This window comes from Chelon labrosus, assembly GCF_963514085.1.
Source record: "Chelon labrosus genome assembly, chromosome: 1".
NCBI lineage: Eukaryota > Metazoa > Chordata > Actinopteri > Mugiliformes > Mugilidae > Chelon > Chelon labrosus.
This window is the reverse complement of record NC_140337.1, coordinates 17130729-17149891: the sequence shown is the minus strand read 5'-3', so window position 1 is coordinate 17149891 and position 19163 is coordinate 17130729. Positions and strand designations below refer to the sequence as shown.

General features: G+C 41.3%; 2 protein-coding genes across 3 annotated transcripts; both read left to right on the top strand.

Moving 5' to 3' along the window:
- Positions 1-4198: 4198 nt before the first annotated feature.
- On the top strand, positions 4199-9335 carry LOC311485370 (butyrophilin-like protein 2). 2 transcript variants are annotated; one of them, XM_084540731.1, is made up of 5 exons: positions 4199-4326; positions 6986-7333; positions 7550-7888; positions 8569-8676; positions 9288-9335. In XM_084540731.1, exons 1-5 carry the CDS (start codon positions 4290-4292, stop codon positions 9317-9319), a joined length of 864 nt encoding a protein of 287 aa, XP_084396857.1. In that variant the 5' UTR covers positions 4199-4289; the 3' UTR covers positions 9320-9335. The 2 variants fall into 2 exon arrangements, with proteins under 2 accessions (XP_084396857.1, XP_084396858.1); XM_084540732.1 differs by lacking the exon at positions 9288-9335 and having other exon boundaries at positions 8569-8842.
- LOC311485360 (uncharacterized protein) lies at positions 9276-17950 on the top strand. The gene is made up of 6 exons (XM_084540720.1): positions 9276-9567; positions 9970-10023; positions 11979-12302; positions 14537-14866; positions 16291-16614; positions 16831-17950. Exons 1-6 carry the CDS (start codon positions 9348-9350, stop codon positions 16884-16886), a joined length of 1308 nt encoding a protein of 435 aa, XP_084396846.1. The 5' UTR covers positions 9276-9347; the 3' UTR covers positions 16887-17950.
- Positions 17951-19163: the final 1213 nt, after the last annotated feature.

The window sequence follows — 19163 nt, the reverse complement described above, 5'->3', positions numbered from 1 at the left end:
TGACAGTGGCAGAGAGAAGGACCCTGGACAAACTGCTGTCCATACTGGACAACGCCCACCACCCTCTGCACAACGCCTTCATCAGGCAGAGGAGTGTGTCCAGTGGCAGGCTGCTGTCTCAATCCTGCTCCACCAACAGACTGAAGAACTCTTTCGTCCCCCTGGCCATCAGACTGTACAACAGCTCTCAGTGATGGCAGGAGACACAATAGACAATGGACATATCTTTTTGCACCACTTACTGGACACTCTGTCATTGCCATGTCTGTCTACCTCTGCTACATGTGGTGACTGTGATTTTCATTCATTTATTCATTTCATCCGTCTGTTTACAAACTAATTTAATTGCACACAGTCCTCCCCATTTGTAGCTCTCATATTTATATATATATAAAAAAAACCTTCTACTTCTACTGGTCACTTTATATTTTTAACATAGTTAAGTTATTTAAGTTTGTGTGTTTATGTACAAGAGAGTAAAGTTACCGGAGTCAAAGTCCCTGTATGTGCACACATACTTGGCCATTAAAGCTGATTCTGATTCTGATTCTGATCATATCATATCAAATCATAAGTCTCAATGCTGTGAAGAAAAGAACAGTGTCATCCTTTTACTGTGTCTGGATCATTAAGTCATTAATGTTACTGTCATCCCATGAGGAAAGCTGACAGTTAAAAGTGTGATGCTGCTTTTAGGGTGTGCGCGAGATGAAAAATGTAATGGTGGAGAAAAAGTTATCTCTTTTACCTCTTTTTTTAATCTGTTCCCGAGCCTGTGCTCTTTATTATTTATGTTGTGGGTTATGTGTAACTTTATTGCAATTTAATTCAAATTACTGACGTTCTAATTTTATAACTGCTGTGTTATAAAGATGGGGTTAGCTCCATGATCATTTAAAGATGCTGCAATTTTTGTTTTGTACACGGCTGAAAATATTATACCGTTTCCCCGAACTTATCTGTTTCTGCCTCTGAGCCTGTCATGCATCCTCTTTACTCTTAAAAGTGGAAGCTTGTGCGTAACTTTATTGCATTATATTGAAAATGTTCCAGTGTTTTCAGTTTAATTCAAATGCGAGACCGCGTTGTTGTGATTGTGATTATTTTGTTGTATGTGTGTTCTGGTCATTTGAGCATAATTAAACACGCCACCTTAATATGGCTATAGAAAAGCTTGTTGTGTTTTTTTTTTCTTTCTTTTTTTTAAGGTGTGGGAGACTGGGGGTGCGTCAACCTGGTTGGGACATAGAAGGGGACGGAGTGCGCGGCCAAAAAGGTTTGAGAACCGCTGCTCTAGTGGACACCCCAGACTCCGGTTGCCTAGGTAACCCTCTTGTATATTTCCCAGTGAAACAAGCAGAACATAAAAATGTTTATAGCGTATGTACGCAGTGAGTTCTTCATCATAGTGGATTTGTTGATAGGAACCAAAGTGGTGAAAGGAGTTTCCTTCAGCTCAACATCTAAAGAACTCTGTGTTTGAGTCATATTTCAATGAGCTGGATTAGTCGTTCCCATTGGTCGACATTAGTTCAATCTAGTATCGCCCACTTCACATCACTTAATCAGTTTCATCAACATTCTCTGATCGACACATCGCTGATCGTCTTTTCCAGTGTGGACAAACCTTTACGCTGTCACTTTATTTGAATTGTGCCAATTACCTATTGGCCACTGGCACAGAGGCAGGCATGGGGACAACATGCAAACTCCACCCAGAAAGGCCATAACCATGAAGCATAGGAATGCTGTCTAGTTGTTTCCTCTAACTGGTTTTGCTATGTTAATGTAAAAGGCACCTAGCAAATGCTACGTTCGAGAAAATTAAAGCTAAGAGGCAGCTCACACACGTGAGTTGTGTTGTGAGTTGACATCAGGAGTATATAAAGTATTCGTACTGTGTCATCTTTACATTTGTCAGCAGCTGTCCTATGTTAGATATTATTTAGTGACCTCTAGTGGCCGTATAGCAGTAAGTCAGATGACCCTATGTAATGGAGAAGACTGGGTGGATGGATGGGTCATTGGATTTTAATATGGGTTTCAATTTGTGTTTTAGTTATAACTTTGAGTTGAAATACTCAAAGATAAAGAAGAGGATATCAGAAAAATGGAGGAGGTGATAAGATGTCTAGAGGAGATTCAAGAGGAGCTCTAACGTGTCTGTCAGTCTTTGGGGTGGAAAATATTAGCATGTAGTAAAGGGTTTTCTTGTACACTTGCTTCTTTAAAATTAATATATTAAATAAATGAATATAAATCAGGAATGTAACCAGTAAATTTATTGCAGAGTGTAACACTAAAAACTTTGACCTCGTTCTGTTCTCGTGTGGTTCTGTGGTTTTCACCAAGATGCCAGGTGGAAATTTTGACTTGTTTCGTTTTGGTTATGGCCGATATGCACCTCTCTGCAGTGAAGAGCTTTTGATCTCTGTGTGTGTGAGAAAGAGATAGACAGAGAGTTCTCAGTCTTTATTTGGTGAAACAAAACTAAATCTTTTTTTATATTTCCTTGTGTAATTCAAAAGACTGAAGACTGAGACAACAAAGTGAACTCTTTGTCGGTTCAAAATGTGCGTCCCTGTCATAGAAGGGGTGTTGGCCTATCTGATCTCAGGCAGTTAGCGTTAGCCTACCAAAACTAGCAGGCTGGCACAGCCCTGTGGCTACCATAGACTGAGATACTGATGCAGCCTCCATCACAGTCACTAAGCTATGGAGTTAAAGAAGTCTCATCTAAGTACTCTACTAGTTACAGTACATGAAGTTTTTGACCTCTTTTTACTGACACATATTTAAACAGTGGACAGTAGAGTGGATAATGGATTAGCATTTAGCATTTAACTAAAACTGTCTATAGATGTAGTTCCTGGAATGAATCCTTCTTGTGTATAAATCCAAATACAAACTAATACAGTAAACCATTCAATCTGCAAGCATGCAATTCATAGTCCAATAATTTAAATGTTATTTTGATTCTAAATGTGTTCAACCTTAAAGGTTTAACCTCATTATGTTTGTACTTGAATTAACACAACAAAAGTTATGAGTAGCGTCCTCTCTCATGTACTGGCGGAGAAGTTATCTCAGGAATATGTGTTCAGCCATTTGTAATTAGGTTATTGGGTAACGAGTGTTGAGTGAGGGATGTTCCACCCAGATACAGAGTCTCGCAATCCTCTCTTCTAACCAAGCACCATGAGGACAACAGACAGAGGCTTTGAATATACAGCCACACACATGCAGGGTAGATCCACAAGGTCCTTTGTCCTGAACTTACATGAATTCATTCCCTGATACGCTCCTATCAACACTGAGGGACCAGCAGTTCAAAGAGTCAGACACTTCAGATAGATGGTAAAATCAGCCCAGCGCATCAGCGAGTCTGAGCTGACAGCCATCCAGGCGATTTTGTTTCAGTTCCAGTGAAGTTGGGAGTGATTCAGTTCATATGAGCTGGGCTTTGTATTTGCTTTTAAAACACAGTAACCTGAAACAATGCATGAAACAGACTGAGTACTGTGTGACTGCAACAGGAAAGCATCAAGCAAATAGTTTCGAGGCATCTTCTTAAACTAAATTCACTGTCTCCTGTAGAAGAACTCATTGGACACACTCTGTTCACACTGCAGATGTGAGTCACATTTAGAGTGTTGAGTTCTGTTCCCTCTGACAAAGTCACAGATCCATCTGTATTTTATAAATCAAACAGACATAGAATCCAAAGAGTCTGTTGCTATGCATGTATCAGAGTTTTAGTTAGAGGATGTGGCTCCAGAGCAATAACTCTTCTCTCTGTTCAAACTTCCTGGTTCAGACAGAAACTCAGACAAGTTTCAGCTTAATCTCTGTCACAGAGAGATGCACATGAACGCGGAACAGGTGAACAGGTGAACACGTGGAGTGATGGGGGATGGGTGGTAGTCGAATCATAAAGAAATGTGATGAGAACAAAACGAAAGTAAATAGACGCTCTGCTCACTAAAAATGATCTCCATGAGAACAGCAACATATCTCACCTGTCACCTGATATTTAAAGATAAACATCAGCTGACGTTTCTAGACATACGTCAAAAACCGACTCCACACCCTCTAGACTTTAGCTGATGGAAATCAGACAGTTACACTAGTGGCTGCTGCAGCGGAAAAACTCGTTCTTCCTGTTCAACACTTTCACTTTTAGTGGAAACAGTCTGAGCTGAAGACGAGAGGAGGAAAGTCAGAAATGTCTCATGATCTGAAGAAGAGTTCAAACACATCAACTGAATCCTCTGACTTCTGATAGGAAGATGAAGATGTTGGTGGTGTTTGTGATCCTCGTTCAGGGTAAGATATCTTCCTTCTGGATCTGATTATCACTTCAGTCCGACATCATTTCTCTCACGTCTGTCTCTCAGTGATGACCTGTTTAAACTTTGTTAATAGTTCATCACATTATTAGTTTAAAATCACATCAACAAACAAAGAATCAAACATATTTAATGTGAGAGGCAGCGTAGAGAAGGAATTCTGTTTAATGTGAGCTCAGAGGAAACAACTGCTAGATGATCTGGCTGCAGGTCAGGACTTAAGTTCTTCAGGGGCAACAAGCCCTCTTCAGGGGAGATGCTGACTAGTTTCCTCATCGAGATGCGACATTACTGAGAACAAGCAACAAAAAAGAGCGGTTTGAGAGCGTGTGGGCACCCATGTTCTAAAGACTGACAACATGCTGCTTTTAGTAATATCATCTGATTATTATATATATCAGATGTGATGATGCAGGCCTACAATAAAATAGATTTTATTAAATGTATTTTCTATCACCCAATATACTCTCGCACTAAAATGAGTCACTCCTGTGCTGGTGGTTCTAGTTTTCATCTGCTTTCTTGTTCTTATCGTTCTTATTGTTATTAACATGGATTCACTGTGTCACATCCTGGTTTATCCTCATCTGATAATCTGATCACAGTATCATATCCTGCTCCTCCAGGGTTTACCTTTCAACCACTTTAGCAGCTCAGAGTTGTTCCTTCTCATCTCATCCCTGACCATGGCCTTTTCTGTCCTGCAGCAGGACGTCCTGTCAAGATGTTTTATTATCCATTGAATGTGCCTCTCAGATCAGTGTTGAGACCTTCAGGTTGAACTGTCAGGGATCTGGGTGAAATATTCAGTTTATTCATGAAGATCATCAAATCCTGGACGTCAGCATCTGTCCATCATCTGGTTGCTTGTGTTCAGTGTAGCACGTCTGCTTTGGTTTTCTTTCTTTTCCTTAAATCCAGATTCCTTCAATAAAGAGGAAACAACTTAAAATGCAGCTTGACAAGAACCTTTCAGAAACATCCTGGAGATTAAACCATGAGTTTATTTGGCCGACATATCTGTGAGGTTCATCCTCCTTCCAACACGTGATACTTGTTAACGTCAGCATGGATAAAACACGTCAGTCTTTTAATATAATAGCAGCACAGACAGTGTGTTTTACCTTCTGATATAATAAACATGTACATGTTACCACATAGACATGTTTCATATAGTAGGGTATATTAGGACAGATCGACAACAATACAATACATTATGAATGTGAATAAGAAAGAAGCTTTTCATTTATACCCAGCCCCCCTGGACCTTATGGACAAGCAGACCATGAACATGGAGGATGTTTCTCAGTGACATCTTGCTAGATTTTCTCTCTGTGTTTGCTGTATGTTAGCTTCCTAGTGTTCAGACTTCTAAATCTGTGAAAGCAAGAAGCCATCTCTGAATACTTGACATGAATAATACGGCTGGAGTTCTAGTTTGGACATTGAGACAGTTTCCTGTTGTTGTTTTTTTTTTGTGATTTGTGCTGTTAAAGAAGAGATGTGTCTCTGTGTTAGTATCAGGACCAGAGGAGGCCTTTTGCTGATGGAGTGTAGTGCAGAGATCAGTCCTGAGAGATTCATTCATCAGTTAGAGCTAAAAATCACATTCTGGTTCACTGAACTCTAAACTGTTACAGGACTGGAGTAGAGGACAGTGTTGCCAAGTCCGCTTATTATAAGCGACTTTGGGCTTGTTTTTCTGTAAGGTCGCTTACAAACATTGGTATTCGTGGGTCGCGTTTTTTTGGGGGGGGGGGCTTGTTTCTAAAGTGTAATTGTTTAATTTGGGCTTGTTCCCAACTCCATAATAAGTTGTCAAGCAGATATTTTCTATATGTTTTTTTAAACGTAGGAGTTTGTCTTGCCTGTTCCCTTTGTCCCTCCCCTTTTCCTATATACACAGGACATAGCAGAGTTTTTCCCCACCCACATCATGCTTCTAATTGGCTCGGACCCAGATGACAATGAGTACTAGCCAATCGGAGGCAGAGCCAGTGAGTGAGGTTTAAATGAAAATACACGCGAATGATGGTGGACTATAGGAGAGTTTTTGAGGAACAAATGCCCGAGACAAATATGGGAAGAAATATAACAAAGAATGGGAGAAAGAGAAAGTTCCTGAAGCTCAGGGGGAGAAAAATAAATAAACTGTGTTCCGTGGGTACAGTTTTGCAAAACTGCACACAGTTTACCAATCTGTCCACATGGATGTAAATTGACAATAAGTGCCCACAATTTAAAATCCGTCCCCACGGATTGTAAAACCATGCACACGGTTGATTTTTCGCTCCCCATAACCTAAAGGGGCTCCATAGAAAAAATCACTTGTTTTGGGCTTGTTTTCACAGGCCTGGTTGCTTATTTGTCTCGCGAGTTCTGACAACACTGGTAGAGGACAGATTTGATCAACACAATCTTACAAACGTCATTACTCATGCAAGAGAGGACGTTACTCAGCCAAATCTGTGAAAATTGTAGAAACACATTCAATGATCTGTATTTTTTTTTTCATTGACTGAAACCAGTTAAACTGGTTTCTCTGGTCCCTGCAGATAATGTGACCTACAGTCAGCCACGTGTGAAGTCACACCCACATGCAGCTCATTTGTGTTTCTCTTTGTGTGTCCTCTCAGTTTCCCAGCATGTCCTGGCAGGTGTGGTGGAAGTGAGTGAGGGAGTGAAGTCTGTCCTGCTACCCTGCCACTACTCAGGTTTTTTACCTACGGACAACCCCACAGTGATTTGGACACGGAACGATCTCAATCCCAAATCTGTCCACAAACGACGAAAAACAGATGAAGATGAAGGTCAGAACGAGGTTTACAGTGGACGGACATCAATGACGCCTGATGCTCTAGACACTGGGGACTTCAGCCTCACTCTGAGAAAACCTCACCTCTCTGACAGTGGCAACTACACCTGCTCCATCAGTGATGGCACACAAGAACTGAGAGTGACAGACGTACATCTAAAGGTCGAAGGTCAGAAACAAACCTCAACATGTGGTTTCACAGGAAAACAAAGACTGAAGGCCACACAGTTCCTGGTCTTTCCATTGTTGGAGTCACAGACATATTTCTGATCTCATCCAACAAGCAGGACTTCATTCTTGTCTACAAGAGGAAGTCTCAAGGACACACACACAGCAGCATTATTATTCCAGCTGACTGACGTTTCTGTCTCTTGTGTTCTCACAGTTTTCCAGCATACCCTGGCCGTGGAGGTGTTGGAGGGGTCGGAATCAGTCTGGTTGCCCTGTCAAGTCTCTTCCGTTCCTGTCAACCCCACGGTGGAGTGGAACCGCTACGACCTCAGTCCTTCAACCGTCCACCAGCGTCAGACGACAGGTGATCAACTGAAAGACCAAAACCGGCATTACAGCAAACGAACATCCATGAAGACTGACGCTCTGACAACTGGAGACTTCAGCCTGAATCTGACGAAACCCAACCTCGATGATAACGCAACCTACATCTGCTCCATCAGAGTGCTTGGGAACGAACGGATACTGGCAGCCGTACAGCTGCAGGTCAAAGGTCAGCAATAAATAATAACACTGTAAACAGCAGTATACTGACAGCTAGGATAGGCTCCAGCCCCCCCCCCCCCCATGACCCCTCACAGGACAATCGGTTACAGAAGATGAATGAACAGCAGTATACTGTATAATCACACACTGCTGACATTTGTAGGATTGCCATCTCTAAGCCTTTTTGTCTGAGTCAGACTCCTTCAGTCTCTCTCTCATTCTGTCCACACACTGAAGTTGAAGCTACTTTTCTGTCTTGTCAATGTTTTTATTATTGAGACTTTTCAGTTTCATAGTCTCACTGCAGAACTACAACAGCAATGACATTACTGAGCACATGCATGATTCCCATAACTATTAACAGAAAATACTTTCTCTAATCAATAATGTAACTACCAGAATGTGTCAGGATGTTCCTAATTCAGACAATATCACATAGGTCAGAGAAACCAGTCCTGCTCACTTGTTTTATGTTTGAATTAAAGGACATATTGTGGTACTGGAGACCAAGGTAACAACATCTCGAGAAACTAAATGATTACATAATGAATATGAGAGGTATACAGGTTAGAGGTCAGTACTGTAGATACAGGTCAGAGGTCAGTACTGTAGATACAGGTCAGAGGTCAGATGTCAGTACTGTAGATACAGGTCAGAGGTCATGTTGTTCTTTATGTTTCTCCACAGAACGATCTCCAATCTGGCCCATAGTTCTCCTGGTTCTCCTGTTTTTTGCTGTTGTTCTTGGTGTCACTGGGGGTCTTTCGTTTCATTTTCGACACTACTTCATGTCAGGTGAGTCTCTACTACTACACTACCTATAATGCTGTTAGTAACATCCCTCCTGTGGAGGAGATTTGTTCCAGCAGCTACAGAAGTCAGAAACTCATTCAGACTGAATCACTGATCAGTGGAGCAGCTCTGCAACATGACTGAACTAAACAATGTGTAAATGTGTGTGTGAATACTTCTTTATGATTGTAAACTGCTACCATGGAAACATGTGGTGACAACTCCTTGAGTGGTGCTCAGTCATGTGGTGGAGTGAGACCAGAGCAGAGTGTTAGGACTTCCTCATCCATTCATCTGACTGGTTCCTCATTAGTGCCTAACGTCTTCTTTGGTAACTGTTCCAAATGTCCTGAAGAAGAAAACTGGTGTTCAGTCACAAACTAGTTTCCACTGGTTTGTGTCAGAGGTGTGACAGACATCAGGTGAGCTCAGGTCACTTGGTTGATCCACGTCTTCAAACAAACTGAACACTGAGTCCTCCACCAACATGAGACACAAAGACTTGGATGGACAGAGATGTCCTGTTACCATCAGAGCTGCTGCTGTCTCTACAGCTGATGATGTGATTTGTTGTCCTGTCAGTCTACAAGGTGGAGGTGGAGGAGGGGGTGGAGTCTGTCCTGCTGATCTGCAAAACCATAGCTGACCTGCCTGAAGACGCTAAAGTGGAGTGGATGGACACAAAAGACTGCACAGCCCATGTGTATCAGAACGGCTCTGACCAGCCTGAAGAGCAAAACAAGATTTACAGAAACAGAACAAAGATGAAAACTGGAGACCTCAGTCTGACCCTGAAATACCCCACAGAGAGAGACAGTGGAAAATACATCTGTAGAGTCTACAACAAGGAGGGAGACATCCTGATGAACAAACAAGTGAAGCTCAAAGTCAAAGGTCAGTACTGCAGATACAGGTCAGAGGTTATTCTATTCTATTCTATTCTGTTCTATTCTATTCTGTTCCATGAAGTGATGACTCTCCAACAGACTGATCAGCTGACTGACCTTAGAAATAATGCCCATGTTCTAATAAGTCCATCAGTCCGCTGCTAATCCAGCTGTGGTAAAGTAGGGGGGGTGGGAGGGAGTATCTTCCTGAACATTAATGATGTAAACACGTTACTGAACTTACATGATTGGACAAAAACCAAAGACAACACTGTCTCTGTTCAGTGGAGAATGGAACATATTTCAGACTGGAACCAATCAAACATGTTTTACTCCAAATATTTCTCTTCACTGTGCTCAGAGCTGCTGCTGTCTCTACATCTGATGATGTGATTTGTTGTCCTCTCAGTCCCCCAGGTGGAGGTGGATTCAGAGGTGGAGACTGTCCAGCTGAACAGCAAAGGTCAGTACTGTAGATACAGGTCAGAGGTCAGTAACATGCTGAAGTCTTGATCACTTCCTGATGATGACTCGGAGAAACCTCACCATTGGTGTGACTGAACATAGGAGAGTTTAATGTAGAAAGTGGTTTGTGTTTGTGTTGAAGCAGATCCTGTTTGAACTGTGAGAGGAAAGTTAGTGGTTAAGGAAGCATGAAAATGAACTTCTGACTGAATCCATGAAGAAGTTTCATCTTATCACACACGCTGTTTCTCTGGGAGTTTAACTGACAGTTGTTGAACTTTATCAGGAACTCAAATGTCCCTGAAAGAGCTTTTCCATCTGACACTGTTCTCAGATCAGCTCCAGCAGATGTGAGATCATTGGTTTGGATTCATGTTCTCAGTGAACTGGATTCACAGACTTTGATTCCAGTCTCATCCTAAATGCTCTCTGAAGAACCAAGGCTGGAAAGCTCCTTCTCTGATGTGAGAAGCTCCTCTGTTTGAATCCAGTGGATTGTGAATGGAGTCTGGTGCAGTAGCTGCAGTGTTTGATTGATGTCCAGTCAGTCTGGCTGTCTGTCTGGCTCCAACACTGACAGCTGGCTCTCCCCCAATGACAGCTGGGATAGGCTCCAGGCCACCAGTGACCCTTCACAGGAGGAAACGGTTACAGAAGATGAATGAATACAGTATACAATATTTTAACTTGTTTAAAAAAATGGTGTGGATTTCCTCCACCTCTTAATGTTATTTCACATTCAAGTTTTCTTTCTTCTCTTCACAGAGTTTCTCCAACACATTTTCTGAAACCTTGTAAATCTGAAGACTGCTGCTCATTTGTTTTTTAAAAAAGTTGTAAAACATGGAAAGCTGAGTTTTTAAACATGAAACATTATTCTGAGACTCTGAAGGATGTGCATTCAGTTTTTCTGCTCTGTCCTTCCAGAGCTCCACCCACTTTTCAGAGAACTGACCACATAGTCATGAGCTTTAGAGTCATGTGATTTTTCATTCTGCTCTGGTTTGTAACTGAAAAATTACTGGGCTCTTGGAATCAGAGACATTTGCTGTTGACCTCAGATGAAGTCCAGTCCAACATCATAGTTTTCTGTGGTGGTAAAAGGCTACTTAAACATGAGTAACATTAATGCAGCACTTTCAACATGTGAACATACACGACCAATGACCCTGTTTCTCAAGATCTTACCATTCCATTTTGCTGAAAAGATCTTTAATACGTTTTCTTAAGCAATCTTTAGAATATGTGAATTATAAATTTCTTTTTCTTTAAACTTTAAGATTCTTCTCCAGCTAGAACTGACATATCCTGACAGCAAACCAAGCGGCCATACATCTGCTCTTCTTGACACACATAATTCACTCATTCACTCATTCACTTATTCACTTATTCATTCATTCATTCATTCATTCGTTCGTTTATTCATTTGTGCTCATGGCTGGAAGTTGGAGCAAAGACTTGAACTGGAAATCACTGAACGTTTACTGAAGAAACTGATGTGGGTCCACAGTGAACATTTTCCAGTCTCTGTCCATGTTGAACAAATGAACCAACTCCAGTTGTTGGACATGTGTCTCAGACTGTGTTCACTATCAGCCTGAAGCTCAGTTTGAATCTTCAATCATTCCTTTCTTTCCTTTTTACTCTGATCTGTTTTAAGTCTCTAACTTGGAGATGTTTTGATGCTACGTGACTTATCCAGGTGTAGCATCAAACATCTGCTAAGAACACATGAAGAACGCATGTAGGAGTCATCAAACGTTAAGAAGTACTACATGATCTGATTGTAGAAATGGACAGACACCAAAGACAGCACTGTCTCTGTTCAATGGAGAATGGGACATATTTCAGAATGGAACCAGTCAAATATGTTTCAATCCAAATATTTCTCTTCAATGTGCTCAGAGCTGCTGCTGTCTTTACAGCTGATGATGTGATTTGTTGTCCTCTCAGTCCTCAAGGTGGAGGTGGATTCAGGAGTGGAGTCTGTCCAGCTGGACTGCAAAACCACAGCTCAGCTGCCTGAAGATGCTAAAGTGGAGTGGATGGACAGATACAGGAAGGTCCATGTGTATCAGAACGGCTCTGACCAGCCTGAAGACCAGCACCAGATTTACAGAAACAGAACGAAGATGAATGAAGACCTGCTGAAAACTGGAGACCTCAGTCTGACCCTGAAAAACCCCACAGAGAAAGACAATAAGATCTACACCTGCACCGTCTACAGCAAGGAGGGAAACATCCTGATGAAGAACCAAGTGCAGCTTAAAGTCAGAGGTCAGTACTGTAGATACAGGTCAGAGGTCAGTGATGTAGCTACATGCAGAGGTCAGAGGTCATGTTTCTCAGCATACATTTTGCCTAAAACTAAACAATAATTTTCCTGCTTTATAGCAATAATGATATACTGTGTCTTTCATCATTTGACTCAGTCACCTTGAACACCTCCTCTTTAAAGTTGTGCAACAGAGTAGCCACTCCATCCGAATGGTTGCTATGACTACAGTACAGTGAGTTACCTCATTGATGTTTCCCAGATTTAGCTCCTTCCACAACTAGGAGGGAAGAACCCTGATGAAATGAGTGAAGCTCAGTGTCAAAGGTCAGTACTGTAGATACAGGTCAGAGGACAGAGGTCAGTACTGTAGATACAGGTCAGAGGTCAGTAACATGTTGAAGTCTTGATCACTTTCTGGTGATGACTCAGAGAAACCATAGGACATAGGAGAGTTTAATGTAGAAAGTGGTTTGTGTTTGTGTTGAAGCAGACCCTGTTTGAGCTGTGAGAGGAAAGTTAGTGGTAAAGGAAGCATGAAGAAAACTAACTTCTGACAGAATCCATGAAGAAGTTTCATCTTATCACACACGCTGTTTCTCTAAGAGTTTAATTAACAGTTGTTGAACTTTATCAGGAACTCAAATGTCCCTGAAAGAGCTTTTCCATCTGACACTGTTCTCAGATCAGCTCCAGCAGATGTGAGATCATTGGTTTGGATTCATGTTCTCAGTGAACTGGATTCACAGACTTTGATTCCAGTCTCATCCTAAATGCTCTCTGAAGAACCAAGGCTGGAAAGCTCCTTCTCTGATGTGAAAAGCTCCTCTGTTTGAATCCAGTGGATTGTGAATGGAGTCTGGTGCAGTAGCTGCAGTGTTTGATTGATGTCCAGTCAGTCTGGCTGTCTGTCTGGCTCCAACACTGACAGCTGGCTCTCCCCCAATGACAGCTGGGATAGGCTCCAGGCCACCAGTGACCCTTCACAGGAGGAAACGGTTACAGAAGATGAATGAATACAGTATACAATATTTTAACTTGTTTAAAAAAATGGTGTGGATTTCCTCCACCTCTTAATGTTATTTCATATTCAAGTTTTCTTTCTTCTCTTCACAGAGTTTCTCCAACACATTTTCTGAAACCTTGTAAATCTGAAGACTGCTGCTCATTTGTTTTTTAAAAAAGTTGTAAAACATGGAAAGCTGAGTTTTTAAACATGAAACATTATTCTGAGACTCTGAAGGATGTGCATTCAGTTTATCTGCTCTGTCCTTCCAGAGCTCCACCCACTTTTCAGAGAACTGACCACATAGTCATGAGCTTTAGAGTCATGTGATTTTTCATTCTGCTCTGGTTTGTAACTGAAAAATTACTGGGCTCTTGGAATCAGAGACATTTGCTGTTGACCTCAGATGAAGTCCAGTCCAATCACACATCATAGTTTTCTGTGGTGGTAAAAGGCTACTTAAACATGAGTAATATTAATGCAGCACTTCCAACATGTGAACATACACGACCAAGGACCCTGTTTCTCAAGATCTTTTCATTCCATTTTGCTGAAAAGACCTTTAATACGTTTTCTTAAGCAATCTTTAGAATATGTGAATTATAAATTTCTTTTTCTTTAAACTTTAAGATTCTTCTCCACCGAGGGCAGACATATCCTGACAGCAAACCAAGCTGCAATACATCTGCTCTTCTTGACACAAATAATTCAGTCATTCACTTATTCATTCATTCATGCTCATGGCTGGAAGTTGGAGCAAAGACTTGAACTGAACATCACTGAACGTTTACTGAGGAAACTGATGTGGGTCCACAGTGAACACTTTCCAGTCTCTGTCCATGTTGAACAAATGAACCAACTCCAGTTGTTGGACATGTGTCTCAGACTGTGTTCACTATCAGCCTGGAGTTCAGTGTGAATCTTCAATCATTCCTTTCTTTTCTTTTTACTCTGATATTCAGTCTGTTTTAAGCCTCTCACTTGGAGATGTTTTGATGCTAAGAACACATGAAGAACGCATGTAGGAGTCATCAAACGTTAAAAAGTAGTACATGATCTGATTGTAGAAATAGACAGACACCAAAGACAGCACTGTCTCTGTTCAATGGAGAATGGGACATATTTCAGACTGGAACCAGTCAAACATGTTTCAATCCAAATATTTCTCTTCAATGTGCTCAGAGCTGCTGCTGTCTTTACAGCTGATGATGTGATTTGTTGTCCTCTCAGTCCCCAAGGTGGAGGTGGAGGTGGATTCAGGGGTCAAGTCTGTCCAGCTGGACTACAAAACCACAGCTCAGCTGCCTGAAGACGCTAAAGTGGAGTGGATGCAGAGATACAGGAAGGTCCATGTGTTTCAGAATGGCTCTGACCAGCTTGAAGACCAGCACCAGATTTACAGAAACAGAACGAAGATGAATGAAGACCTGCTGAAAACTGGAGACCTCAGTCTGACCCTGAAAAACCCCACAGAGAAAGACAATAAGATCTACACCTGTACCGTGTACAACAACGAGGGAAACATCCTGATGAAGAACCAAGTGCAGCTTAAAGTCAGAGGTCAGTACTGTAGATACAGGTCAGAGGTCAGTGATGTAGCTACATGCAGAGGTCAGAGGTCATGTTTCTCAGCATACATTTTGCCTAAAACTAAACAATAATTTTCCTGCTTTATAGCAATAATGATATACTGTATCTTTCATCATTTGACTCAGTCACCTTGAACACCTCCTCTTTAAAGTTGTGCAACAGAGTAGCCACTCCATCTGAATGGTTGCTATGACTACAGTACAGTGAGTTACCTCATTGATGTTTCCCAAATTTAGCTCCTTCCACAACTAGGAGGGAAGAACCCTGATGAAATGAGTGAAGCTCAGTGTCAAAGGTCAGTACTGTAGATACAGGTCAGAGGTCAGAGGTCAGAGATCAGTACTGTAGATACTTGTCAGACATCAGTAAAATGTTGAAGTCTTGATCACTTCCTGGTGATGACTCAGAGAAACCTCACCATTGGTGTGACTGATCATAGGAGAGTTTAATGTAGAAAGTGATTTGTGTTTGTGTTTGAGCTGTGAGAGGAAAGTTAGTGGTTAAGGAAACATGAAGAAAATGAACTTCTGACTGAATCCATGAAGAAGTTTCATCTTATCACACACGCTGTTTCTCTAAGAGTTTAATTAACAGTTGTTGAACTTTATCAGGAACTTAAATTGTCCTGAAAGAGCTTTTCCATCTCATACTGTTGTCAGATCAGTCCAAGTAGATGTGAGGTCATTGGTTTGGATTCATGTTCTCAGTGAACTGGATCAGACTTTGATTCCAGTCTCATCCTAAATGCTCTCTGAAGAACCGAGGCTGGAAAGCTCCTTCTCTGATGTGAGAAGGTCCTCCATTTGAATCCAGTGGATTGTGAATGGAGTCTGGTGAAGTAGCTGCAGTGTTTGATTGATGTCCAGTCAGTGTTGGAGCCAGACTTTCTAATCAATGGCATCAATAGAAAGAGAGAAGATGAGAAACACTGACAGTGATCCTTCAGCAGCAAACGTGATCAGAGTTTGACGTTATTGATCCAACACTAATGTAGAGTTGAGCTGAGATTTTGATGAGATGAAGGGCTCTGTGTTTGAAATGCTGCGTGGAGCTGAGATTCATTGACACCACAGAGAGACAAAGAGACTGAAGACATGTTAGGATCTGAACTCTTCTTCTCTTCACGGTCACATGTTAGATCTACAGATAGAAATGTGACAGAGAGAAGCAGCAGACAGCAGCTCCACTCTGACAGGAGACATTACTATGAAGCAGCACATGGACAAATAACCAACCATCAAGACTCTAATCAACACCTTTCTAGAGCTCTGTCATGTTCCCTTCTGCTCTCATCTGCTTCTGTCCTTCAGCTTTCTCTATAATCATTCAATAAAGTGATGAAAACCTGATGCTGCTGTTTCTACAACTGATGATGTGATTTGTTGTCCTCTCAGTCTGTGAGGTAGAGGTGGAGGAGGGGGAGGAGTCTGTCCAGCTGCCCTTCAGAACCACAGAGCTGCCTGAAGATGCTAAAGTGGAGTGGAAGGACAAACACCACAGGAAGGTCCATGTGTATCAGAACGGCTCTGACCAGCTTGAAGACCAGCACCAGACTTACAGAAACAGAACAAAGATGAATGAAGACCTGCTGAAAACTGGAGACCTCAGTCTGACCTTGAAATACCCCACAGAGAAAGACAGTACAGAATACATCTGTAGAGTCTACAACAAGGACAGAGACATCGTGAGATGGAAAACAGTGGTGCTCAAAGTCAAAGGTTTGTTTCTTTCTTTCTTTGTCTCTAACTGTCTTGTTAGGGGGTGGGTGGGTGTGTGTGTCTCTGTGTTTTTATGGGGGTGGGAGGGTTGGATTTTTGTCATTGCTGTTTTTAGCCTCTGTGAGGCACTTTGTATTGCTTTTAAAAGGTATGAAAAGTGCCATATAAATAAATTTGATTTGATTTGATTTGATTTGATTTGTGTCTCCTCCACAGGCAGAGTCCAGGTCCACAGTGTAACGTCTCGTCTGATGGCTGATGAGTCAGTTTGATCAGGTTGTTGTTCTTTGATTATTGATCAGTGAATGATCTGCTGGACGATGGATGAAGAGAGGGGGATGCTTTGTCAGCTCCTAGTCCTGGTCTGAAGACTCTTTAAGGATCAGTGTTGATCATCGGTCTTAGAGACTATAGATCAGGAAAGCTGAGCTCCAAATATTTGTCCTGATCAGCTGAACACTTTCTTCTTCTTTCATATCAGTGTTTGTGGATTTCCAGCGTGTCCAGATGGTTTCATTACTTCCTCACATCTTCAGCTCCGTCCGGATCTCTTCCTGCTTCCATCTGAATGTGGATCCTGGAGAAATCATCAGCTGCTTCACTGCTGAGCAGGAGGATAAACATTTAAGATTTAAGATTTAAGATTTAAGATTAAGGTGTCTCGGGTCACCTCAAAAGACTGACTGTAACTCCTTAAGACTGATTCTTCCTCTGCTGGTTCATTTTTGTGAGAAAAGTAAATCTGAAGACGGCTTCTCATTCATTTTTTTTTTTATTTTTAAAGTTGTGAAAACTTGAAAGCTGAGGTTTGAAACATGAAACATTATTCTGAGACTCTGAAGGATGTGCATTCAGTAAATCTGCTCTGTCCTTCCAGAGCTCCACCCACTTTTCAGAGAACTGACCACATAGTGATGAGCTTTAGAGTCATGTGATTTTTCTTTCTGCTCTGAAAAAGTTACAGGGCTCCTGGAGTCAGGGACATTTGCTGTTAACCTCAGATGAAGTCAAGTCCAATCACATGTCATAGTTTTTTGTCTGTCTGGCCGTTAACAAGCAGCTCTGCTGGTAAAAGGCTACTTAAACATGAGTAACATTAATGCAGCACTTCCAACATGTCAACATACACGATCAAGGGCCCTGTTTCTTTTCATTCCATTTTGCTGAAACCTTTAATACGTTTTCTTAAGCAATCTTTAGAATATCTGAATTACAAATTTCTTTTTCTTTAAATATTGAAAATGTTCCAGTGTTTTCAGTTTAATTCAAATGCGAGAGCAAATTGCTATTGCTGTGATTATTTTGTTATATATGTGTTCTGGTCATTTGAGCATGATTAAACATGCCGCCTTAATATGGCTATAAAAAAAGCTTGTTGCGTTTTTTTTTTTTTTCTTTCTTTTTTTTTTTTTTAAGGTGTGGGAGACTGGGGGTGTGTCAACCTGGTTGGGACATAGAAGGGGAGGGGGTGCGTGGCCAAAAAGGTTTGAGAACCGCTGCTCTAGTGGACACCCCAGATTCTGGTTGCCTAGGTCAGTGATTCCCAACCTTTTCACAGCCCCGTACCCCTTCAGACATTTGACCTCCAGTCATGTACCCCCTACTCTCACGCACGTAGCAGCTAGAAAAAGAAATGTCTGTGAACCTGACTGGTGGTAGCAGTTGAGGTCTCTGGAAGAGCAATCTATTCGTTTTAGCTATTTATTTCGTATAGCTATAACATCAGGAGATTTTCACCTGCCCACCAATCACTGACATTTCAGGGAATCTGTGTCTTTCTTATGGGAGGGGGGTGACTCCAGGACGCTGGAATTCACTGTTAAGCCTTCTCGAGGTGTCGTGGGCCTAACTTAACAAAACATCGGTGAAGGGAGGTGCCCACTTGAAAACCCCAATGACATGCTGCATACTGCTGTTGTCTTCTTGTTACGTGGTAGCTATGGTTAGCTGCTGAGCGGGCCATACAAACCAGCAGCGTTTAGTTAGTTTATGTTTTACAATGTCTGAACTATGCTGCTCAATGGGCTTACAAGCCAGCAGCTTTTACTTAGTTTATGTAGATTATAGGTTAATTGTCATATTATATGACCATAGGTTTGGTAGGGTCTCTTAGCTGAACAGGGCCTCTAAATGTGTTTTGCCTGGGATTTTGGCACAAGGGATTATAACATCTTATCCTGTGTATTACTGAATGTTATTTAGGTGACCTAGCGCTAGCTACATTAGCAGCAAACTGATACATAGCTTCAAAGTCAGTTATCCTACAATCCAGCTACTAACATACTTGACTCACATGAAAAACAGTCTTTCGATTTTTCATTTAGGTGGAGAATCAGAAAATGTGAAAATAGGGCTGCTTGATTATAGTAAAAATCATAATCACGATTATTAAAGATGATTATTCATTGATTTGAGAAGCATTTATTGAACTTTTAACTCTGGTATTTCTTTTAATAAGAACTGAAAAATACAAATAAATAAGAGAAAAATATATTAATAAAGTTAATTAAATAATATGTAAAAATAAAAAATAAACACTATCCCAGACT